The 26,842-nt window shown below is 45.0% G+C and overlaps 1 protein-coding gene across 2 annotated transcripts in view; it reads right to left on the reverse strand.

The window, feature by feature from the left end:
- JAM3 (junctional adhesion molecule 3) overlaps positions 1–26,842 on the reverse strand; it is a gene marked incomplete at its 5' end in the record, with an annotated part of 60,177 nt that overhangs the window by 5,251 nt on the left and 28,084 nt on the right. For both annotated transcript variants that reach the window (XM_082659179.1, XM_082659178.1), the window contains 2 exons: positions 2,817–2,930; positions 3,411–3,476. In XM_082659179.1, coding sequence (XP_082515305.1) covers positions 2,817–2,930; positions 3,411–3,476 — 180 coding nt within the window. The remainder of the gene's footprint in view (positions 1–2,816; positions 2,931–3,410; positions 3,477–26,842) is intronic.

Consider the following 26,842-nt stretch of genomic DNA (forward strand, 5'->3'; position numbering starts at 1 on the left):
ACAACATTAAAAGACAAACAGCATTTCACAAATGGTACTGGGACACCTGGGTACCCACATGCAAGAGAATGACGTGGACCCCTACCTCACACCACACACAACACAAACCTTGCTGCACAAGCTGAAACTGAAACCCTTAGGAAAAAACAGAGACGTGAATAACCATGACCTTGGATTAGACAGTGATCTCTTAGGTCACCAAAAGCACAAGCCCACACACACAAAGTTGTATCAGCCTTCATGAGCCTTTCATAATAAATTAAGAACTTTTGTGCTTCAAAGGACAGAAGCAAGTAAGAAGACAATCTGCTGACTGGGAGAAAATCATATATCTGACAAAGGACTAGCATACAGAACGTATGAAAATTCGCAATTCAACAAATAAACAACCTAATTAAAAATGGACAAAGGATTTGAATAGACATTTCTCCAAAAAGATAGACAAATAGCCAATAAGCATGTGAAAAGATTCTCAACATCATTAGCTGTCAGGGAAATGCAAGTCAGAACCACAACGAGATACCACTTCACACCCCCTAGGATGACTGGACTCAAAACAATGGATAATCTCAAGCGTTACTGAGGATGCAGGGAAACACACAGCCAAGGGAACGTAAAATCGTCCAGCCACTGTGGAAAAGAGCTTAGCCGTTTCTCAAAAAACTGAACATGTGATACCACATGACCCCACAATTGTGCTCCTGCTAATTATCCCCAAGAAGTGAAAAGTTACGTTTGCACCAAAACCTGTACAATGTTTATGAACATTATTGATAATAGCCCAAAATGGAAACAACCCAAATGTACAGCAGTTGATGAAATGCGGCATATCTATAATGGAATATTATTCATCGATATAAAGAAGAACAGGGACTTTCCTGGTGGTCCAGTGGTTAAGAATCCGCCTTCCAGTGCAGGGGACATGGGTTCAATCTCTGGTCAGGGAACTAAGATCCCACATGCCGTGGAGCAACTAAGCCTGTGCTCTCTAAAGCCCGTGCACCACAACTAAAGATCCCACATGCCGCAATGAATATCCCACGTGCTGCAACTAAGACCCGACAAGGCCAAATAAATATATATTTTTAAAAAGAACAAAGTACAGACACTTGCAACAACATGGATGAACCTTGAAAACGATGCACTAAGTGAAAGAAGCCAGGACCAAATATTGTATGACTCCATTTATAGGAAGCATCCAGGACAGGCAGACCCACAAAGTGGATTAGTGGCTGCCAGGCTGGGGAAGAAGGGACACGGTTTCTTTTGGGGGCGGGGATGTGCTGGAATCTGCCAGTGACGGCCACACGTCTTTGCTGAATGCACTAACCACCAACTACACGCTTCAAAACAGTGAGTTTCATGCTATGTGAATTACTGTGTCTCAATTAAAACATTTTTAAAGCATAAAGAACACAGTAACTCTTTCAAAGAAGCACAAAGAACCCGGGCACTGACAAATAGGGAAAGAGTTAGAAAAGAAAATGACACAAAAATTAGAAACGAATTTACTAAACCTGCTAATTGGTGACAAGTCTAGGAAGGATTTACCACACGTGATGGAAACGGCAAAATGCTTTGCTAAGAGAACGAACGTTTCTGACGGTGTTTTCTAGCGGGAAGGTTCGTCATCCAGGCACCAGCAGGGGTCAGAGCGTCCACCGTGTGGGAAACAAGTAAACGCAAACCCACCAGGCGCTGGTGGCACAGCCCTGCCCTAGGCAAGGCCTCCCTCCAGGCCTCTATTTTGTGTGGCAATTTCTGGGGGGGGGGGGGGGGAAGAAACAGAAAGTTGCTTAAGAACATTCCCGCTCGGTCAGGGCTTATCAAGAACAGCCTGATGAAGCTGCCAGAGAAAACCAATTTGTTTCCTGAGAATAGCATTGCCATCTCTTCGTAAACCAGAGGTGGGAGGATACTGGTGGGCAAACAGAACTGTTTTTAAGAGCCCATGACCCCCGATGATGTGGAGGACCTGAGGCAGAAAGGCCGTAATTTCAGGTTGATGCGCAAAGCCTCCACCCCTTCCCTGAAACCCCCACTGTCACATTCTCAGAGGAATCGGGGCTGCCCGCCTCTGCAGCTGCGCCGACTCTTCCATCCGCCTGCTGTCCCCCGGGGTGGCCCCCTCCCGCCATCACAACCCCCCGCCCCATCCACACTACCCTGACCCCCTCCTGGCCTCTGCAGAAGAATCCTGAACTGGGCCCTGCTCTCAGCTGTGCCCACCACCAGCCCCCTCTCTAAAGCATCAGTGGGACCACATCACGCCCCTCCTGAGGCCTTCCAAGCGCCATCCACCTCGTGTCCGCCCTCTCCTGCTGGGCCGAGAGCCAGCGGTCCCTCCGAGAAGCTCCCTGCGCTTCCATGTCTTTCTGCCCCACGTGCTCATGGCCCAGCGCCTCCCTGCAGCCCGTACCCTGCCCTCCCGCATGGTGCGCTCAGCACCCAGGTGTGTACAGTGGGCGCTGCTGTCCCCCTGCTGTTCCATACTGTCCTACTAATGAAGTCACTTATAAAGTCGTGGGTCACGATAGGGAGATGGCCTCGGAGAATGTTCACTCAGATACCTCAAAAGCTACGGCTGCGTGTAGACTAAAATCCTAACTGATTACGTGGTATTTACTGAAGCAGGGTCACAGGTGCAGGGATGTTCCATACACTATTCTCACTATTTTTGCATGTTGACTTTTCCATATGTAAAACAAGACAGAACACCAATCCTGGCTACAGATGCAGGTCCAGTTAGAGCAAAGTCTTGGCCACAAGTGCATGCCTGGGCCTTCTGTACAAACGAGAGGACCACAGGATCATACCCTGAATTTTGTTGTCAAAAAACACATATGTGGTTTGTTCATCTTGGATTTTCTTCCACTCAATCCTGGGGTCATTTGTCTGTGAATCCGTAATGATACAAGATAGTTCCACACCTAATGAGCAAGGGAAGAAAGAGAACTGTCAGTGAATGTGGAACAATTTTAGGTTCACTTGTATACCCAGACCCTGCAAGCTACATGTATATTTAGGTCTGTCGTGTAGATTAAAAATCTAGCTAGCTCCAGGCTCCAAGAGACTTTAGTTTTAGCTAGAAAAACAATATAGATGATTAGCAAAGACTTTTATTAAAGAGAGCACACGTTCCCCCTAATACTCTGCTTGTATATAAGAACGTTCTTGGTTCTGTAAACGCAAAGCCAGGCCAGGAATCAGGTTTCAGCCAACAGAAAGCCTGCAGAGTTGCCCGCGGGCTGCTGAAGCGGTGCTTCGCTCACACGTGCACGTCAGATGGCTGCTGGGGAGCCGGCCACCCCCAAGCCTCTTGGGCAGGACACATCCGTGTGTGTCTATCCTGCATCAGCTGCCAGATCACCAAGTGGTGCCCCTTTGCCTAAACCCTTCCTTGGACTTACTTTCAAATTCCTGTACCACTGGGTTTCGGTTGCTGGATTTGAGATTCACAGCCCCTATCAAGCAGCCTGAGGGAAAAAAGAAAAGTAAAATCAGAGACAACGCGACACTAAAAGAGCAGAGAACCCGCACTTGACATCAGACTCTCCCTTCATGGCGGCTTCAGTCACGAACCACAGAGGATGTCAAATGTCATGTTCCAAAACAAAGTCTCTTAGATACAGCAGGGTGACTGCTTTCTGAGTCTGACCTTCACTGGAAGGAACCCAGAAGAAAGAGAATTCTCAGAGTGCACTTTCCTTCTTAGTCCCAGAACAAAGCCCCTAGAACTTTCAAGACCTTCCTCTAAGAATGTACTTTTTAAAAAAGGATTGTAAGAGAGAGCTACCCAACAACAGACTGGACAACCCAGAAGAAATGGACAAATTCTTAGAATCATAGAACTTTCTAAGACTGAATCATGAAGAAAGAAAATCTAAATAGATCACTAGTAAGGAGACTGAAACAGTAATCAAAAGCTCCCCCCAAACAAAAGTCCAGAACCAGTCAACTTCACTGGTAAATCCTACCAAACATTCAAAGATTTGATACCTGTCCTTCTCAAACTATCCCCCAAAATTGAAGAGGATAGAACACTTCCTAACTCATTTTTCAAGGCCAACATTACCCTGATACCAAAACCAGACAAAGATAACACACAAAAAGAAAATTATCTCTGATGAACATAGATGCAAAAATTCTCAACAAAATATTAGCAAACTGAATACAACAATACATTAAAAAGATCATACACCATGAACAAGTGGGACTTATCCCAGGGATGCAAGGATGGGTCAACATCCACAAATCAATGAACATGATACACCACGTTAACAAAATGAAGGATAAAAACCATATGAGCATCTCAGATGCAGAAAGAACATTTCACAAGATTCAACACCTATTTATGACAAAACTCTCAAAAAAATGGGTATAGAAGGAAGCTCAACATAATAAAGGCCACAATTGACAAACCCACAGCTAACATCACACTCTACAGCAAGGGTCCCCAACCTCCGGGCCGCGGACCGGTAGGCCTGTTAGGAACCAGGCCACGTAGCATGAGGTAAGCGGCGGGCAAGCGACCGAAGCTTCACCTTCCACTCCCTATCGCTCACGTTACCGCCTGACTGCCACTCACATTACTGCCTAAACCATCCCCCCACCCCCAGTCTGAGGAAAAACTGTCTTCCATGAAACAAGTCCCTGGTGCCAAAAAGGTTGGGGACCACTGCTCTACAGTGAAAAACTAAAAGCTTTCTTTTACAATTGGGAACAAGGTAAGGATGCCCACTCTCACCACTCCTATTCAACACAGGAAGTCCTAGCCAGAGCAATTAGCCATGAAAAGAAAATTAAAACATCCGGGGACTTCCCTGGTGGCCCAGTGGTTAAGAATCCACCTGCCAATGCAGGGGAAACAGGTTTGATCCCTGGTCCGGGAAGATCCACATACCATGGAGCATCTAAGCCCGTGCGCCACAACTACCAAGCCTGCGCTCTAGGGCCCACGAGTCACAACTACAGAGCCCATGCGCCGCAAGTGCTGGAGCCCACATGCTCTAGGGCCTGTGCTCTGCAACAGGAGAAGCCACTGTGATGAGAAGCCCGAGCACCACAAAGAGTAGCCCCCACTCGCCGCAACTAGAGAAAGCCCGTGTGCAGCAACGAAGACCCAACACAGCCAAAAAATAAATTTAAAAAAAAAGAAAAAAAATTAGGGGCTTCCCTGGTGGCACAGTGGTTGAGAGTCCACCTGCCAATGCAGGGGACACGGGTTCCTGCCCCGGTCTGGGAAGATCCCACATGCCGCGGAGTGGCTGGGCCCGTGAGCCATGGCCGCTGAGCCTGCGTGTCCGGAGCCTGTGCTCCTCAACGGGAGAAGCCACGACAGTGAGAGGCCTGCGTACCGCAAAAAAAAAAAAAAGAAAATTAATAAAATAAATAAAAACATCCAAATTGGAAAGGAAGAAGTGAAATTATCACTATTTGTATATGACATGATTTTATATACAGAAAATCCTAAAGACTCCACCAAAAAACTATTAGATATAATAAATGAATTCAGTAAAGTTGAAGGGTACAAAATCAACATACAGAAATCTGTTCTATTTCTAAAAATTAACAACAAGCTAGCAGAAAGAGAAATTAAGAAAACAATCCCATTTACAACTGCAACAAAAAGAATAAAATAATCTAAGAAATAAATTTTTCCAAGGAGGTGAAAGACCTGTACACAGAAAACTATAAGACATTGTTCAAAGAAACTGAAGAAGACACAAAGAAACGGAAAGACATTCTGTGCTCATGGACTGAAAGAATTAACACTGTTAAAATGTCCATATTACCTAAAGCAACCACAGATTCAATGCAATCCCTATCAACATCCCAAGGGCATTTTTATTTTTCACAGATATAGAACAAAAAATTCTAAAATTCATATACAACCACAAAAGGCCCTGAATAACCAAAGCAATCCTGAGAAAAAAAGAACAAAGCTGGAGATATCACACTCCCTGATTTCAAACTACATTATAAAGCTTTAGAACTCAAAACAGCATGATACTGGCAGAAAAACAGATATAGCTCAATGGAACAGAATTGAAAGTCCAGAAATAAACCCACACATATATGGACAATTAATTTATGACAAAGGAGCAAACAGCATACAATGGAGAAAGGATAGTCTTCAATAAATGGTGTTGGGAAAACTGCACAGCCACATGCAAAAAAAAAAATTGAAACTAGATGACTATCATATGCCATATACAAAAATCAACCCCAAAGGGATTAAAGATTGAATGTAAGCCATGAAACCATAAAACTCTAAAAGAAAACACAGGCAGTATACCTTTGACATCAGTCTTAGCAATATCTTTCTAGATATGCCTCCTCAGCAAGGGAAACAAAAGCAAAAATAAACAAATGGGACCACATCAAACTAAAAACCTTTTGCAGAGCAAAGAAAACAACAGAATGAAAACACAAGCTACCAAATAGGAGAAGATATTTGCAAATCATATATCCAATAAGGCATTAATGCTCAAAATATATAAAGAACAATAAAAAACCCCAATAACCTGATTAAAAAATGGGCAGAGGAACTGAACATACATTCTTCCAAAGAAGACATACAGATGGCCAACAGACGTGAAAAGATGTTCAACGTCACTAATTATCAGGGAAACGCAAATCAAAACCACAATGAGATATCACATTATATCTGTCAGAATGGCTGTTATCAAAAAGGCAAGAAATAACAAGTGTTGGCAAGGATGTGGAGAAAAGGAAACCACGGTGCACGTGGATAATGTAAATTGGTGCAGCCACTGTGGAAAACAGTATGGAGATCCTCAAAAAACTAACACTAGGGAGCTTCCCTGGTGGCGCAGTGGTTGAGAGTCCGCCTGCCGATGCAGGGGACACGGGTTCGTGCCCCGGTCCGGGAAGATCCCACATGCTGCGGAGCGGCTGGGCCCGTGAGCCATGGCCACTGAGCCTGCGTGTCCGGAGCCTGTGCTCCGCAGCAGGAGAGGCCACAACAGTGAGAAGCCCATGTACCACAAAAAACAAACAAAAAACTAACACTAGAACTACCATATGACTGAGCAATTCCACTCCTGGGTATTTATCAGAAGAAAAAAACACTAATTATAAAAGATATATGCATGTTCATTGCAGCATTATTTATAGTAGTCAAGATATGGAAGCAACCTAAGTGGCCATCAATGGAAAAATGGATAAAGATGTGGCATGTGTGTGTATATATGTGTGTGAGGGATGGAATATTACTCAGCCATAAAAAAGGATGGAATCTTGCCATTTGCAAAAACATGGATGAACCTTGAGGATATTATGCTAAGTGAAATATCAGGTGAAGAAAGACAAATACCATATGATTTCACTCATACATGGAATATAAAAAAACAAACAAAATGACAAAATAAATGAACCAAACCAAACTATAACAAACATGTAGATACAGAGAACAGAGTAATGGTTACCAGAGGGGGTGGGGATGGGTAAAGGGGGTCAATATGGTGATGCGTGGAAAGTAAACTCTTGGTGGTAAGCTGCTGTAGTGGATACAGAAGTAGAAGTATAATGTTGTGCACAAGAAGCTTATATAATGTTATAAAATCAATGTTACCTCAATAAAAAAAAATTTTTTTAAGAATTTTCTTTTCATCATCTCCCAGACCTACATGGGCCTTCTTGTCATTCCTCCCTCCTGCCTGGTACCTTCCCCTGCATGATGGCATGGACATTCTGGGTACAGTTACCAACCAGGTAAGAGACCACCTTGCTGGATTAGCTGTTTATCTAACCCGTGATTTCCATCCATTAAAAAGTTTGCACCAGTCTTTGGTAAAATAAGAAAAATAACAACATGGCGATTTTCATGAAGCTTAGCTGAATGAAGCTATCGATGGAATCAAAATATGCTATTTGCATGGTGATCTCTTTCAAAATTAGCACCTGACTATCCACGTGTTTAAACAACGCTGAAATCAGTTATCATGGTCTCAAAATGTCTTAGCTGATTTCTTGGAGACAAGATCAACTAGGTACATTGACCACCTACAAAATGTCATTCTTCAGCTATTTGGCCTCTAGGAGAATATGCCATCCCCAGAGAAGGCCTTCCTGCGTTAACCCTCATTAAGGTCCCTGGACCTCAGCTTACCACACCAGCTAAGAAAATGTGAAGACTTGTACTCTGAGCTGCAGGTCACAACAATCCATTTTTTTACTTTTTAAATCTTATTTAATGGTTCGGCTACATGTATACATTCCAAGTATGTGTTTTGATGCTTCCTGTCTTATTTAGTAAGACTTCATTAATTACAGCAGAAGCCTTAAAGAATGTAATAATAGGGATGAAAATCAGAAGTATAGGGGCTTCCCTGGTGGCGCAGTGGTTGAGAATCTGCCTGCCAATGCAGGGGACACAGGTTCGAGCCCTGGCCTGGGAAGATCCCACATGCCGTGGAGCAACTAAGCCCGTGCGCCACAACTACTGACCCTGCGCTCTAGAGCCCGTGCTGCACAACAAGAGAAGTCACCGCAATGAGAAGCCTGCGCACCGCAACGAAGAGTAGCCCCCGCTCGCCGCAGCTAGAGAAAGCCCGCGCACAGCAACGAAGACCCAACAGAGCCTAAATAAATAAATAAATAAACTTTAAAATTAAAAAAAGAAGAAGAAGTATAATATACTTGAACTGTCATTAGTTGCTAAAACAGTCACTTCTACTTTAGATTTCAGATCCAGGACAAGTGGCGCCTGCTCTGTTTTGTTTTGTAACCACGTGCTACTCCTTTTGGGGAAACCCACCCACACTAATGCAGCCCTTTCCACTGCTCCTTCCATCCAGAAGCCGCCAGGGACCCACTAACAGAGAGGAACACGGGACGCTCTGAGTATCTACCAAGGCCACACAGGTTCCCTCTAGGGAAAATGACCTCAGTCCTTTCAGTGCGATCACTGTAATTTAGGTGATGAGACACCAAAACTGTGGTCCCAAATGACTATGACCAGGGATCAGCTTCCGACCCAAAGGCCATCTAAGGGGCCTTAGAGGTAAGTCACCAGAGCTTTGCCTGACTGGATAATGACAGGACAACCCAATCTGAGGCTTTCTCTTGAGAAGTATGAAGCTGAGAGAAATAAGAGAATAAACTAGAGAGTTTACAGTCATGAGAGAAACAGCTAAAGTAGAGCCTGAGGACGCAGAGCTGGCGACAGATGAGCCAGGGGACAAGAAGGGGACACTGAGGTTACTCTAGTGTCCACAAAGGTCAGATTGTCACGGGGGCCAACTCTTCACAATAAACCTCTTAGGGAAACCAAGACCACTTGTTTCTTATAACCTAAAAGAAGCTAAGGTAACACAGCCCCAGATGATGGAGATAATCACCTCTTTTCTCCCCCTGCGTTGTGGCCAAGGTGAATGCACCCCAAGGCCTGACTCTCTCCTACCCAACCACATGCGCAAGGGCAGAGCTAGACGAAGCGATGGCTCACAGCAGCTGGGCCCTGGCTCTGCCGCGGCCCCGTGCTGAGTCTCTCCTCAGCATTTCCTTCTGCTCCCAAGCTGTTCTTAAATGTAAAGACGGTTACGTTCCTTACTTTGCTCACCTCCAACAGCCCAGGGTCCCACTTTAAAATACAGAAGTAACTTGTGTATCAGAACGGTGTTTGTGAGGATTGGAAGCCCCAGACCAAACGCTTGACCACATCGCACATAACTCCTCCGGATATGAGCCAGTGCCTGGGCATGAGGTTCTGACATAAGCCAACCTCCTGGTGCTGTCGGAATACACTGAGGCTACATTATGTAAGACTCAGCAAAGGGATTTTGGACGGAAGGAGAAAAAGGGGGAAAATCCATTACAGCATACATCACATGCAGCTGTTCCTCTTTAATTTCATACCAACCTTGGCTTGCGCCTGCCAGACTCTAAGCTCTTTGGGACAATCCAGTCATTCAGCAATTTTTTATTTATTGCCTTTTATAAGCCAGATACTGGCCTAAACATGAGGGATGATACATGAATAAAAGATAAAAATCTATGCCCTCATGGAGCTTACATTCTATCAACAGTACAAAGAAACAAGTATCATACGCACTCATCTATCTTCAAATCTAGTGTGGAATGGTATTTAGCAGGGACTCCAAAAGTGTTTACCGAATAAATCAATGTGCATTTTTTATGTTCTAGATTGGATCTCCTTGAGTTTTCCAGAAACTCATTTAGCTGAATTCAGTTTGCTCACAGAGCTGTAATGTGGCTACTCTATTTTTCATCTTGCCCAGGAATCCATTATTAAATCTTGGACTTAGAAGGAATCTAAGACATGTGTAGTTGTCTGTTTCTATTCAAATCCTCCGAAAGAAATTTAAGACTGTCCTCTGGAGGCAGGTGTGGTAAGTTCCAAGTATATTGTGTTCATTTAATGTGACCTTGACCCAGCCTCCCCCGATGGTTACATAATTACAGCACAGTATCAAAACCAGAAAACTGACGCGTGTACAGTGTATGTGGATGGTTGTACCTCATTTATCACATGTGAAGATTCCTGTAACCACCACTGCAGTCAAGACACAGACCTCTTCCATCACCAAAGACCTCCCTCCTGCAGGCCCTCACCATCCCTCAGCACTGGCAAATGTTAATCTGTCCCCTATGGCCATAATTCTGTCATTTGGAGAATGCTATATAACAGGAAATACACAGTCGGTGGCCTTTTGAGGCTGACTTTTTCGTTCAGAATAAAGCCCTTTAGATCCATCCACCTTGTGTGTAATGACAGTTTGTTTCTTTCTACAGCCAAGCAGCGCTCCGCACCGGGGATGCACCACACTGTGTTTAACCACTCACCCACGGAAAGGCGTCTGGGTTGTTTCCAGTTTGGGGCTATGATGAATAAAACTGCTGTGACATTTGTGCACAGACTTTCGTATGAACATAAGTTTCCTTTTCTCTGGGACAGATGCCCAAGAGCACAAACCCTCGTCGTATGTTGTGGCATGGTTAGTTTTTTAAAGAAACTAATAACTGTTTTCCAGAGTTGGGCTGGACCAAAAATTCATTGTAGGAAAGTTTTCTTTCTAAATTTTGGTTTTTAAACTTAGCAGGGTACACCGGACCACTCTGTACTACCTTTGCAACTTCCTGTGAATCTATAATTATTTCAACATTAAATCGTAGAACACTTCTCTATTTCTAAAATGATGATAGTGAAATCAGTATGGCATTTGGAATCGGTTGGGTATGCAAAAAACTGAAGTAACAGTTTTAAAGCATTGATATTCACAATACACCAGAAATCATATATATATACTTAACAACTATTTAAAGTTAGATAAAAATTTTTATGTAAGGTCTCCTGAATTCTTTCAGTGAATACATCAGTTAAAAAATCAACCGGCATGGGGCTTCCCTGGTGGTCCAGTAGTTAAGAATCCGCCTTCCAATGCAGGGGATGCGGGTTTGATCCCTGGTCAGGGAGCTAAGATCCCGAATGCCGTAGGGCAACTAAGCCTGCACACCACAACTACTGAGCTCGCGCACCTCACGCGCCACAACTAGAGAGAAGCCCACGCGCCGCAACAAAGAGCCTGTGTGCCGCAACTAAGACCTGACGCAGCCAAATAAATAAATGTTTTTTAAAAATTAAAAAAAATCAACTGGCGTAACCGTATTCATGAGCAAAGTATATAAAAGGAATACTCGTGTGGTCATGAATAATCTGCAGTGCGTTTCACTGAACAGTAATGTCTGAGGTTTTGCTTTTGGACTCTAAAAAGCAGCAGCAGCAAGTAGAAAGTCTGCTGTTCCTACCCAGCTGAAGGTTGGTGAACAGAGAAAACAGGAGTCAGGGTGACATCAAGATTCCCCCTTTATCAAATGTGGTATTTTTATCTCAGGAGATTCTTACAACTGAATGTGAGACGTGGGGCCCCGCCCTTTGTACTCTCACTGCGTTTTCCACTTTTCCCACTGTCTCACCATCATCACTATTTAACAATGTTTTTTATTCTGGTACAACATACACAACATAAAATTTACCACTTTAACCACTTTTACGTGTAAAACCTCAGCGGCATTAGGTACATGCACAATGTGTGCAGCCAACACCACCATCTGTCTCCACAACTTGCTCATCGTACCAAACAGAAACCCCATCCCCATTAAACAGCAGCTCCCCACTTCTTCGGAACCCTGGCCGCTGGCAACCTCCAGGCCATTGTCTCTGGACTTGCCTGCTTGACAGACCTCACAAGTGGAATCACACAATATTTGTCCTTTTATGTCTGACTTACTTCATGCAGGATGATGTTTCCAAGGTACATCCATGTAACATGTAGCAGCAGCCCATTCCTTTTAAGGCTGAATGATATTCCACTGTACGTATACAGTCATCCCTCGGTATCTGCAGTGGACTGGTTCCAGGACACCCCTCAGCTAGCAAAATCCGTGAATGCTCAAGTCCTTCCTATGAAGTGGCCTAGCGTTTGCATATAACCTACACAACCTCTCAGGTACTTTAAATCATCTCTAGGTTACTTATAACGCCTAATACAATGCCAATGCTATATAAAAAGTTGCCAGGGCGAGGCAAACTCAAGTGTGGCTTTTTGTAACTTTCTGGAATCTTTTTTCACACATTTTGGATCTGCATTTGTTAAATCCGGGGATATGGAACCCATAGATACAGAGTGCTGACTGTATACCATGTCTTGTTTATCCATTCATCTGTTGATGGACATTAGGTTGTTTCTACCTTTTGGCCATTGTGAATAATGCTGCTGTGAACAGTGGTGCACAAATATCTATCTGAGTCCCTGCTTTCAACTATTTGCGGTATGCACCTAGAAGCTTAATTACTGGATCATATTGCAATCCTATGTGTAACTGTTTGAAGAACTCCCAAGCTTTTCCACAGTGGCTGCACCATTTTATGATCCCATCAGCAATGCAGACAGATTCGAATTTCTCCACATCCTCACCAATGTTCGTAATTTTTCTTTTTTTTTCAATAATATCCATCGTAATGGGTGTGAAGTGGTGTCTCATTGTGGTTTTTATTTGCATTTCCATAAAGGCTAATAATGCACATCCTTTCATGTGTTTATTGACCATCTGCATATCTTCTTTGGAGAAATGTTTATTCAAATCCTTTGCCATTTTTTAAATTGGATTGTTTGGGGTTTTTGTTGTTGAGTTGTAGGAGCTCTTTATATATTCTGGATATTAATCTCTTGTTATATATGTGCTTTGCAAATACCTCCTCCCACTCTAAGTTGTATTTTTACTCTCTTGATAGTATTCTTTGATGTACAAAAGTTTTTAATTTCAATGAAGTCCAATTTACCTATTTTTTTCTTTTGTTGCCTGCCTGTGCTTTTGATGTCACATCCAAGAAATCATTGCCAAATCCAATGTCATGAATATCTTCCACTGTTTTCTTCTAAGAATTTTATAGTTTTAAATCATACGTTTAGGTCTTTGGTCCATTTTAATTTTTTATAAGGCAAGGATCCAACTTCATTATTTAGAATGTGTATATCCAGTTTTTCTAACATCATTTGGTGAAAAGACTGTGCTCCATTCAATGGTCTTGGCACTCTTGTCAGAAATTATTTGATTATATACACAAGAGTTTATTTCAGGGCTCTCTGTTCTGTTCCATTGGTCCATACGTCTATCTTTATGCCAGTACCATACTGTTTTGATTACTGTAGCTTCATAGTAAGTTTTGTAATCAGCAAGTGTGAGTCCTCCAACTTTGTTCTTTTTTTTTTTCAAGATGACTTTGGCTATTTGGGTTCCCTTGAGATTCCATATAAAACTTTAGGATGGGATTTTCTATTTCTGAAAAAAAAAAACCATTGGGATTTTGATAGAGAATGTATTGAATCTGTAGATGGCTTTCCATAGTTTTAACAATATTAGATTTTCTAATCCATAAACATGGAGTATCTTCCATTTATTTGTATCTCCTTTAATTTCTTTCAGCAGTGTTTTTTAGATTTCAGTGTACTATGTCTTTTACCTCCTTGATTAAATTTATTCCTAAGTATTTTATTCATTTAGATACTACTGTAAATGGGATTGTTTTCTTAATTTCCTTTTCTGATTGTTCTTTGTTAGTGTATAGAAATGCAACTGATATTTGTATGTTGGTTTTGTTTTCTGTTTTCCTGTTATTAGCTCTAACAGGGTTTTTTGTTTCTTTGTTTTGTTTTTGGTGTAATCTTTAGGGTTTTCCACGTATAAGATTAAGTCATCCATGAATAGGGATAATTTTATGTTTTCTTTTCCAATTTGGATAACTTTTAAATTTCTTTTTGTTGCCTAATTGCTCTGGATAGAAATTCCAATGTTATGTAGAACAAAAGTGGTGAGCTCTGGTATCCTACTCTTCTTCCTGATCTTAGGGAAAAACCTTTCAGTCTTTCACCATTAATTATGACACTGGCTATAAGGTTTTTCATATATCTTTTATTATGTTGAAGGAGATCTCATCTACTCCTAGTTTACTGTTTTTATTATGAAAGGGTGTTGAATTTGTCAAATATTTTTTCTGCATCAACTGAGATAATCATGTGGTTCTTTTCCTATATTCTATTAATGCGATGTATTACTGTAATTTTCATATGTTAAACCATTCTTTCATTCTGGGAACAAATTCCATTCATTCACGGTGTATAATCCTTTTAGTGTGTTGTGGAATTCCATCTGCTAGTATGTTTTGGAAGAATTTTGCATCAATGTTAAGGAATATTGGTCTACAGCTTTCTTGTAGTGGCTTTGCCTGGTGTTAGTATCAGGGTAATGCTGGCCTTACAGATGAGTTAGGAAGTATTCTCTTCAATCTTTGGGAAGAGTTTGAGAAGGACTGGTATTAATTCTTTAAATGTGTGGTAGAATCCATCAATGAAACCACCAGGTCCAAGCTTTTCTGTTTTTAATTACTGTAGTTCTATTCAGATTTTCTACTTCTTAATGACTACATTTTGCTAGATTTTATGTTTTTAGGAATTTGTCCATTTCATCTAGGTTATCCAACTTGTTGATATATACTTGTTCATAGCATTGTCTTATAATCCTATTTATTTCCATAAAATCAGTAGTTATAGCCCCACTTTCTTTGCTGATTTTAGTAATTCAAGTCTTCTTTTTTCCTTACTGAATCTAGTTAATGGTTTGTCAATTTTGCTGTTCTTTTCAAAACAGCAACTTTTGTTTTCATTGATTTTTCCCTACTGTTTTTCTTTTCTCTTTTTCATTAACCTCTGCTGTAATCTTTATTAATTCCTTCCTTCTGCTAGTTTTGGGTTTAGTTTGTTCTCCTTTGTCCAGTTCCTAAAGGTGTAAGATTGTCACTGATTTGAGATAGATATATATATATATATATATATTTTTTTTTAATTTACATGTCTTAGTATTGCTTTTGCTGAATCCCACTAAGTTTTGGTATGTTGTGTTTTCATTTTCTTCAGGTATTTTCTAACCTCCTTTTAACTTCTTTGACCCATTGGTTAAGAGTATGTTGATTTCCACGTATCTGTAAATATTCTAGTTTCCTTCAGTTATTTACTTCTAACTTCATTCCACTGTGATTAGAAAAGATACTTTATATGCTTAAAAATTTTTTTAAATTAAGACTTGTGTTTTGACCTAACATATGATCTATCCTAGAGAATGTTCCATCTGCACATGTGGAAAATGTGTATTCTGCTGTTTTGGGGTGTAGTGTTCTGTATATGTTAGGTCTGACTGGTCCATATTGTTCTTCAAGTCCTATATTTCCTTATTAATCTTCTATCTTGTCTATCTGTTATTGAAAGTAGGGCACTGAAATGTCCGATTATTATTGTAAAACAATCTGTTTCTCTCTTCAACCCTCTCAATGTTTGCTTCATATATTATGGGGCTTAGATATTTCATGCCTATGTTTATAATTGTTATGTTTTCTTGGTGAATCAATATACATTGTCATTCTTTGTCTCTTGTAACTGTTTTCTGACTTAAAGTCTATTTTGTCTGATATGACTATAGCTACCTCAGTTCTCTTTTGGTTATTATTTGCATAGAATGTCTTTTTCCATCCTTTCACTTTACCAGCCTATTTGTGTTTAGGTCTAAAGTGAGTGTCTTGTAGACAGCATAAAGTTGGATCACATTATTTCATCCATTCTGCCAATCTCTGCCTTTTGACTGGACAGTTTGATCCATATTCATTTAATTAACTGATAAAGGACTTACTTTTGCTGTTCTGCTACTTGTCTTCTGTGTATATTATTCTTTTGTCCCTCATTTCATCCACTACTGCCTTCTTTTGTATTTTGTTGATTTTTTTTGTACTGACACATTTTGATTCCCTTCTCCTATCCTTTAGTGTATACTCATGATAACCAAACTTTGTGGTTATCATGAGGATTATCATAACATCCTAAAATTACAAACTTGAATTGATACCAATTTAACTTTAATTGTATACAAAATCTCTGTCCTACCCCTTATGTTACTGAAGACACAAATTACGTCTTTATACATTGTGTGCCTTATCAATAATGGATTTATCTTTTAAATTCTACAGAAATAAAAAGTGCAGTTACAAACCGAAATTATAATAAGACTAGCATTTATATTTGTCCATTAATTACCTCTACTGGAGATCTTTAGATCTTCATACAGCTTTGAGTTACTGTCTAGTGTTGCTTCATTTCAACTTGAAGGATTTCCTTTAGCACTTTTTGTAGAGCAGGGCTAGTGGTCATGAACTCCCTCAGCTTTTGTTCTTCTGGGAATGTCTTAATTTTTCCCTCATTTTTGAAAGTCAGTGTTGCCAGATATAAAATCTTCTGTTTACAGTGTTGTTGTTGGGTTTTTTTTTCTTTCAACACATTAAATCTTTCATCCCACTGTCTTCTGGCATCCAACATTTCTGATGAGAAATCAGCTTAAGATCTTGTTGAGTATCCCCTGTATGTAATGAGACACTGCTCACTTGCTGTTTTCAAGATTCTCTCTTTGTCTTTAGCTTTTGACTGTTTGATTATAATGTGTCTCAGGGTGGGTCCTCTTGGGTTTATCCTACTTAGAGTTCACCGAGCTTCTTGAATTTGTAGATAAATGCTATATGTCAAACTGGGGGAGTTTTCAGCCATTATTTCTTCAGATAACCTTTCTGCCTCTCTCTCTCCCTCTTCTCCTGGGACTCCCATAAAACATATCTTGCAATTATACCCCAATAAAGATGTTAAAAAAAAAACATATCTTGGTCAGCTTGACAGCACCCCACAATGCCCTTAGGCTCTGTTATGGGGTGAATTGTGTCCCCCTGCCACCCAAATTCATATATTGAAGCCTTCACCCCCAGCAACCCAGAATGTGACTATATGTGGAGATAGGGTCCTTAAAGAGGTAATAAGTTAAAATGAGGCTGTTAGGGGCCCTAATCCAATCTGACTAGTGTTCTTATAAAAATAGGAGATTAGGACACATAGAATGATGTGTGTGCAGAGGAAAGACCATGCGAGGACAAAGCAAGAAGGTGGCCATATGCAAGCCAAAGAGAAGCCTCAGAAGAAATCAACTCTGCCAATATCTTGATCTTGAACATCTACCCTCCAGAACTGTAAGAAAATAAATTTGTTGTTTAAGCCACTCAGTCTGTGATATTGTTATGGCAGCCTAGCAAACATACATGCTCTGTTCACATTTCTCCATTATTTTTCCTCTCTTCTCCCAGACATGATAATTTCAATTTTCTTATCTTCTAGTTCACTGATTCTTTTGCCTGCTCAAATAAGCTGTTTATCCCCTCCAGTAAATTTTTCATTTCAGTTACTACACTTTTCAGCTCCAAAATTTCTTTTTGATTCCTTTTTATAACTTTTCTCCTTATTGATACTTTGTTGCTCATATAATGTTTTCCCTTAGTCTAAGCATATTTAAGACAATTTGTCTTTGTCTAGTAAGCCCAATATCTGGGCCTCCTCAGAAACTGGGACAGTTTCTGTTCATTCATTTTGCTCTTTTGAATGAACCACGTTTTCCTGTTTCTTTGTATGCTTTGTGATTTTTTTTGGTTGAAAACTGGGCATCTATTATAAAGCAGTTTCTCTGGAAATCAGATCCTGTGCCCTGTGTGTGTGTGTGTGTGCGCGCACGCATGTATTCAAAATTATTATTGTCGAAGGCTATAGGAGTGCATTTGTTTTGAGTTCCAAACTTTTTTCTCAAACACTATTTCCTTTCAAGCATGATAACTGAGGTTCCTTTACCTCATCTTCAAATAACATTCTGATTAAGATTCCCTTGAATGCCAAGAGCTAAAACAAACAAAAACACCAGGAGGGAGAGAGGGAGAGAGGGAGAGAGGGAGAGAGGGAGAGAGGGAGAGAGGGAGGGAGAGAGGGAGGGAGGGAGGGAGGGAGGGAGGCAGGGAGGAGCCCCCTCTCCCAAGTCTTTGCAAATTGGCTCTGTAGGTACTCCTTCACCTCTCAGCTAGGCTTGCTCAGAGTGTAGGGGTCACCTTGAGATGCGATGTGGTTGCTTTTGTCCTACCTTCCCTGTCTCACCACAGTTTCTCTCCTGAGCCTCAGATGGCCTGTTGTGTGCCTCCCCCAGAATCTCTTCAGGCAGTTGTGGGTTTGTCATCCCCTTGTAGCTCTTACAAGCAGTGCCTGCTGCCTTTCCCACCTACATCCCAAGGAGACAAAGACAAGCCCCTCATCTCAGCCTTTCAGGTATCCCCAGGCAGGTGAGAATGATAGACACAATAATTTGCAAATAGGGTTTGCTCTGCTCCCTCCAATTTGGTGGGAGGAGGGGAGGAGGATGTGCTGGGTAGACAGTGGGGCAAGGTTGAGAAAATGTCTCATGAAACCTTCCTACCACTCTGAAGATCTTTTTTTCTTGATCAGGTACTGACGTGGTTGCTATAAACCTTCGACTGTTTCCAGATCTCCTACACAGTTGTTTCAGCTCCTGTTTGTTTCTCCAATGTTTCTGTCGGGGAACAAGGGCCTGGAGTTTCCTATTCTACCTCTTCCTGATTTCACTGCAGGTGAAAATTGCTGCTCTTTTTCTTTTTTATTTCAGCCATTATTATGCATCTCCAATTCCCTACCACCATACCTGAGACGCAAGAGTTTCTGGAAATGTAACTGACCGTGAGGAAGAGAGACACGATTTCAATAGAATATGATGAATGTCACAAAGAAGCCTGCAGAGCACAGTGAAGCTGGCCGGAGAACCAGGATCCAAGCCCAGGACTGTCCAACTCACCATCTTTGCTCTTTTGGTGTCACTTCTGACAGTGCACCTCTCACTGTAAGTTGGGAAACTGGCAGGTTTGGTTTCCATGATTTCCCAGGATTCACTGCTTCAAGTAGGACTGACAAATGTGTTTTCAACACAGAAGAACTAGGCGGTCCAGTCCAGAACAGAGGACTGATCCAGTCAGTCTTGGGCTTTTAATTTCATTTTCAAAGCTCTTCTATATGCTAAAGCTATGAACTACTATCAAGAATCTGGGCCCAATTTTTTTTTTTTTTTTTTTTTTTTTGCGGTACGCGGGCCTCTCACTGTTGTGGCCTCTCCCGCTGCGGAGCACAGGCTCCGGACGCGCAGGCTCAGCGGCCATGGCTCATGGGCCCAGCCGCTCCACGGCATGTGGGATCTTCCCGGACCAGGGCACGAACCCGCATCCCCTGCATCGGCAGGCGGACTCTCAACCACTGCGCCACCAGGGAAGCCCTGGGCCCTATTTTTAATACTCCTATTGACTTTCAGTGTGATTCTGCACCCCTCATTTTTTCCAACTATAAAATATTACTCTTTACCCTTCTTTCACCAATAATTGATAAATAAACATTTAGAAGAGGGGTCATTTATTATCATTGTTGTTATTATACTTGCTTTATAGGAACCAACATTCTTCTAGTGGCCCAAGGAACAGTAAGTTTCATACTTAATGGCTTTAGGCCAGAGGCCAGAAAATATATTAACCCTGGATACCATGAGTGGAATAATACAAATGAGAATTCCAAGAAAATTCAATACAACGTCTAAGACACGAGAGGGAGAGACAGGCTAAAAAAGAAAAAGGAAAGAAAGAAGGGGAACAAGAAGAACTGAAAAAAAGAGGACTGAAAGGCAGTGAAAAGGAAAAAAAAAGAAAACATCAAAGTGATGATTCCTGACTTTACACTAAATCCAGAAATTCTAAATTTTTGAGCATCAAAATATGCTTGAATTCATAGCTGGCAAAGGCTGTTGGTCTTCTGGCTCGATGGTGTTTAATCCCAGCTGGGGTACAGATCAGTTCTGAGGATGCAGACACTGGGGTCCACTCCTGGGAGGGCCATCTCTGCAAGTGAGCAGAGATGACAAAGGATTTATGAAACCACACAGAATGGCATTTCCAACTATGTTAAGGAGAAAACCTGACCTCAAGCTGGTGTGTTCTCCAGCTGATAATAATTACAAAAATATACCAGCTCAGTGCTGAGCCAAGGCTAAAACCCAGGAGGGAAATCTTTTTTCCCTTTCTTTTTTCTTCTTGTAAATAACACCCAAAAGGCTCTGATTTTATTTTTACAAGCAAAAAATACCACCACTTGGCTCACTGTGAGAATTGATACATGCTTTCTGCCCGGAGGTACTTCATACGAACCGAACAGCCACGCTGCCACACACCGGGGCAGGGAGGGCAGGGTCAGGAGCTGACGACGCATGCGGGGACAGGATGTCCAGCCTCGTGGGTCTCTCTTCCTGTTGTTGTCCTCTGTGCCCTTCTTCACGTTATTCTAGGAGCAGCAGTGGTCACTCTATTCTCCACTGGGCCTACTTGTTTGAAAAATGTTAAACTAAGTTGTATCTCCAGAGGCATCATGCTTTGAAGTGGCTTATTACAATGGCGTTATTTATTCTTGAAACCACGCCCATCAGAGGTGGCACAGTCCAGGGCTGGGGACAGAGGTGAGGATGATTCCGACTCCTTCCTCAGCTCACCCTTCAAGACGGTGAGGGTGAGTGGCATTTCCAGGTTACGAAGCAGCAGCTAAGGGACTGGGCTCAGTGGAGGATGCAGCTCGTCCTCTAGCTCATCCTCAGACTCAGTCCAACTCTCTTCCCATTTCACTGTACTGTCTACAGTTCCTTCTTTTCCCTGTGACTCCATGAAAGAATTCATTAAAATGCGGTCGGGGGCTTCCCTGGTGGCGCAGCGGTTAAGAATCCACCTGCTAATACAGGGGGACATGGGTTGGAGCCCCGGTCCGGGAAGATCCCACATGCCGTGGAGCGACTAAGCCCGTGCGCCACAACTACTGAGACTGCGCTTTGGAGCCTGTGAGCCACAACTACTGAGCCCACGGGCCTAGAGCCCACGCTCCACAACAAGAGAAGCCACTGCAGTGAGAAGCCCGTGCACGGCAACAAAGACCCAACGCAGCCAAAAAAAAAAAAGAAAACGCGGTTGATTTTATGTGTGATGCACACGTGACAAGAAATGTGGCAGATGACAGAAGTCTGAGGATTTGTCCTCTACAGTCTAACCACTTATTTCCCCAAATGCTAAGTGACACTAAAATGGCCCAACGGCCAGGTTACCTCTGCTCTATGGATGCCCGCCACACCCGGTTACTAGAGCGGCAGGGAGGACCCACCCACTCTCCTAAGGCCCAACAGGTAGAAGCAGCAGGACCTGGGGAGGAAGAGACAGAGCCAAGGTTCAGAAGGGTGACACGGGGAACACGCCCAGGCCGTGAACAGCAGCGTCCGGCACAAGTTTTCTAGTAGGAAACTAGGGCTGACCAAGGCTGACTGCTGTCCTGGCTCGTCAAAGACGTCCTAAGCCATCTCCACTACTCGTCCCCAGACCACCCAGTAGTGCCCCTTCCTGTATCTGCTTGCCAAGCGTGAGGGACAAGGCACTGCTGTGAGGGAGGGCCCCAGCCGGGAATCCCGCCTGGAGGACTCAGAGACAGGCCCCCCGGGTCAGGAGGCCTGCACTCAGACACAGACGACAGAGTCACGCACAAAAAGGGACCCAAAGGGCCCTGCGGCGCGGGCTCAGCTGGAAGAAACAGAGTGATGGCGGCAGGGCAGGCACACGGAGGCATTGTCTGCATAAGTCAGTGCCCTGGACACCAGCCTTTGCCCCTTGGCTGGGGTGCCCGGCACAGCAGATGCAGAGTAAGAGCCAGAGGACCGGGGTCCGTTTCTAAGTTCCAGTATCATCTGGCTAAGCAACTGGGCTCCAGGATGTCAAGGATCCCACCCCTCTGGACAGTGGTCTGCAAGGGAAACATGCTCTTCCTGAGACGACCAGGGTGGGCTGGGGCAGGGGTGCCGCATGGAGAATAAACTTCACCACCAGCAGGGCTCCGGGAGAGGAGCTGACGGACGGGGAACGCGAGGCCTCGAGGCACACAAGGAGTCGGGGGGCGTGCGGGTCCGCTGCTGCTTGCGGCTCAACCACGACGATGCTGAAAAGGATAACTGAACCGCTGGGGCCTTTTCCCGGAACAGGACCGATGCCCAGCTTGCAGGATGACCTAACACAGAGAGAGGAACCAAGCGGGAGGGAGTGGGAAGGCCCAGGTGCTGCGGGCGTCTCATCCTGTGCGTCGGCTCCAGCCCCTCCTGAACGCGCTCCAGCCCCCCAGCTCCCGTCGTGGGGCAGGGGGACTACTCGAGCCCAGCTGGTTCACGTCTGTGAGCGCAGAGCGAGAACCAGAAGCCAGTTCCTACTTCCCGGCTCTGGCTCACACAGTCTCTTACGAGAAGGAACACGCCCAGAACCAGAAGAGACAGCAACAAGGGTGTGTGAGGGGGACCGGAGCTTAAGGAAGCCCGGGTCAGACCCGGAAGCCCAGCTCATATCCCACTGTTCTTCCGGACCTCCCTTAGCCGAGGCGCAAGGGAAGCGGCCTTGAGAAAGCCTCGGGAACAACGGGCCGATGGCATCTCCAGCAGCCACCCTTTCCCGCCGGGAAGCCGGGGGAGTGGAGGGGCAGGCAGATGGGGAGGAGGCCATGCTGCGCCCAGTGGCTCCTGGCCCCCCGTCTGCCCGCCTCTCTCCTGGTCTGGAACCATCCCAGCGGCTCTTAGAGACAAGTACAGTTTCTTACTGCGGTTGCGGGAGAACCTTCAGAAATCGTGCCAGGGCCTGGGGGCCTGGTGCCAGGCAGGCTGTGGGGGGATCACCTCAGGGGGCCCGTTTAAAAGCCCGCTTCCCAACCCCCCTCCTCGGCCCGAGAGCACACGCCCCAGATTCTAACTCAGCAGGTTAGGAAAGGCCCGGATCTGTGTCTCTCCAAGCCTCTCACGTGATTCTCATGTGCGGCCCATCTGGCAACCCCACTGAGCCCTTCATGAAGTCAGGGCCACCCCAAATCGAGAGCCGGGTCCACAGAGGCACAGCCCTGGGGCTGGGCTTGAGGACGCTGCCTGCTCCCCTTTACTTTCTCAAGAAATTACTAACCACACAGTGCTTGTGAATCCTCAGGCAAAGGAACTAATAACAACAGAAAATATTATAAAAAAGTACATTTAGGGCTTCCCTGGTGGCGCAGTGGTTGAGAGTCCGCCTGCCGATGCAGGGGACGCGGGTTCGTGCCCCGGTCTGGGAAGATCCCACATGCCGCGGAGCGGCTGGGCCCGTGAGCCATGGCCGCTGAGCCTGCGCGTCCGGAGCCTGTGCTCCACAACGGGAGAGGCCACAACAGTGAGAGGCCCGCGTACCGCAAAAACAAAAAAAGTACATTTAAGCCGGAACAGCTGTGGAGGTAAGGCAGTCTCGGCCCCAGGCTCCCTGACTCAGCAGAGCCTGCCTTGCTGTGGTCAGCTCTCCCAGGAGCCCACGCCGGTGCTCGCGTCCCGGCGCAGAGTGAGACCAAGGGAAAACGAAATGCCGACGTCCACCACTCAACCCACATCCAGACACATCAAGGTGTGAAGTGGAAACTACCCATCTTTTCCTCCTGTGGAAACAAAACCAATCTGAACACAGCAAGACAGGCCTGCCGGCTCCTGGATGGGCACGGGGTGAGGGCCTTCCTTCTACCTTCAACAGCACCTGAGATCATTTAACTGCAGAGACAGCTCTCAACAAGAAGTCAAACTGATTTGGGTTTCTATTCATTACTGTAAACTGAGAGCAAAAAGCAGCTCTTTTAGAAAATGTTTCCACTCCAAGTCACATGTGTGTCTGGCTCTGTAAAGAGTTATATTTAGCCTCTGACATTCCATCCAGCATGTCCCCCGCTCTCGACCAGGCCTGGAGCAGTGCGGGCGCACGGTGGCTCCACTGCGGGCCTCGCTGCTCCCCCGGGCTCCAGGCTAAATATAAACGGCAGTGCAGGCTCTCCAGCGAGAACACTGCATGGCCATCCTCAAGACAACTTCTGTGTGCTTGCTTAGCAGAACCCGTCCTAGAGAAGTACCCCATACCACAGCATGTTTTCAACACTGCTCTGGTTCCTTAACCGATTTTTAGAGGAATTTAAGAGCAGGGGGAGAAGTCCATGTCAGTGATATTTTCCAGACACACAGCAAAGAATCCACAGTAAACCCATCAAATACGGGCTCTGACAAGAACACAGGCAGCTGAAGCTCTGGTTAAAGATGGCCCGTTGTAGGGCTTCCCTGGTGGCGCAGTGGCTGAGAGTCCTCCTGCCGATGCAGGGGACGCGGGTTCGTGCCCTGGTCTGGGAGGATCCCATGTGCCACAGAGCGGCTGGGCCCGTGAGCCATGGCTGCTGAGCCTGCGCGTCCGGAGCCTGTGCTCCGCAGCGGGAGAGGCCACAACAGTGAGTGGCCCGCGTACCGCAAAAAAAAAAAAAAAAAAAAAAAAAAAAAGATGGCCCGTTGTTACTCTGGCTAAACTACATTGTTATCCAAAGAGACCCTTAAAACTAAAGTATAGGGCTTCCCTGGTGGTGCAATGGTTAAGAATCCGCCTGCCAATGCAGGGGACACAGGTTTAAGCCCTGGTCTGGGAAGATCCCACATGCCGCAGACCAACTAAGCCCTTGCGCCACAACTACTGAGCCTGCGCTCTAGAGCCCGTGAGCCAAAACTACTGAGCCCACATGCCACAACTACTGAAGCCCGCGCGCCTAGAGCCCATGCTCCGCAACAAGAGAAGCCACCGCAATCAGAAGCCCACGCACAGCAACGAAGACCCAGTGCAGACAAAAATACATACATACATACATACTAAAGTATAAAGAGACCCAACCAAACATCATGGAATTCCAAATAAATCTGGCTGTGATGGTCCAAGTGTCAGCTTGGAGGGTGTTTTTGGATGTGATTAACATTAAATTGTGAACTTTTAGTGCACTGCCCTCCATAATGTGGGGGGCCTCATCCAATGAGTTGAGGGGCATGAACAAATCAAAAAGACCAGTCTCCCCAGGCTGGAGGGTGTTTCTCCACCAGACGGCACCCTCAGACCTCCTGGGTCTCCAGCCGGCAAGCCCGCCCTGCAGAGTGTCAACTCACCAGCCTCCATAATCACACAAGCCAGTTCTTTATAATCAATCTCTTTATCTGTACAGAAGATATATACATAAGGTAAATAAATTCTACTGTGTTCTGTTCACACACACACACATCCTGTTTGTTGTGTTTCTCTGGAGAGCCCTGACTCATACCCTGGCCACGGCGTGTCTTGTTCTAAATCCCGAGTTTATCGGAAACTGCACATGTGCCCCATGAAGAATGCTCAGTGGCGACACTAGACAGTCTCGGCACGGTCACATCCTGCTCCAGGGATCGGCTCAGCAGCAAGACGTCAGCTGAGGCACTACTGACGTGAGTTCACTTAATTCTATCTCCAAGCCAAAGCCGTGGAAGATTTCTGACCATGAGTCCGACCAACCGGGCCAGGTCAAAGCAGATACAAGTCCATCAAGCGGTCACCTGGACAGAGTGTCTGAAGAGCTAATGCTCTGGAGGGACCCCCCTCCTTCTTTCATCTCAGGCACGGTCCAGGGAAACCGTCCGGGGTTACCGAGGGAGGAGTCCCCGTCACTAAAGGAAGCCCAAGGGGACAACCGGGGGGAAAGAGGGAAGGGCTGGGTCCTACACGCCCACTGGCGTCAAACCATTCAGTAAACCAGAGCTTGGGGAGTCGGCCCAGAAGGGTAGAGGAAGGGGGGTGCAGCCGAGCAGAGTGGGGTGGAGGCAGAGGGCCTGGGAGAGGAAGGGAAAGGGCACCCAGGCAGGCAGCACGCCTGTGGCGCCAGTGCAGTGGTCCTCGGTGTCTGCAGCAGCTCCAGGCATGTCTGTGCATGGACAGAGATGCTGCAGGGCCCTGTTTTCCCCATGAGCTGGGCTTGTGCTGAACCGGGTACCAGTTGCACGGGCTCCAGTGGGCCTGGTGGACGGCGGGCACCATCGTCACATGAACCCAGCACCGCAGACCAGTCGGACCAAACGTACGCCAGCCCTGGCTCTAAAGCCCAGATCAACACACAAAAGCCTCAGAGGCACTGGGGTCTGACAAGTATGTGTGACCATCACAGACCATGTGTCAAGCATGTCATTCTGTAAAACGCCTCCTCAGGAAATAAGTCCCACAAACCTGGCCCTGAGCGTGAGCCCCGTTCTGCTATTACAGATTCTGGGGTCAGAGAATGCCAAGGGTTAGAGGACGAATGCTCGCAGCCGCAGAGAAACCCTCCAAGTGTGTCTGTGCAGCCCATCCCAGAGGCGCTGGGGGTCGCCTGCTGCTTGGGTCAAAGGCCCGAGGGGTGTGTCACTGCTGAGGACCACAGTGGAGGCAGGGCACCCGATGTTTCTTTTGGCCGCGTCGGGTCTTAGCTGCCGCGGGACTGTCCTTGTGGCACGCAGGCTTCTC

Source organism: Grampus griseus, assembly GCF_964374135.1.
Source record: "Grampus griseus genome assembly, chromosome: 8".
Lineage (NCBI taxonomy): Eukaryota > Metazoa > Chordata > Mammalia > Artiodactyla > Delphinidae > Grampus > Grampus griseus.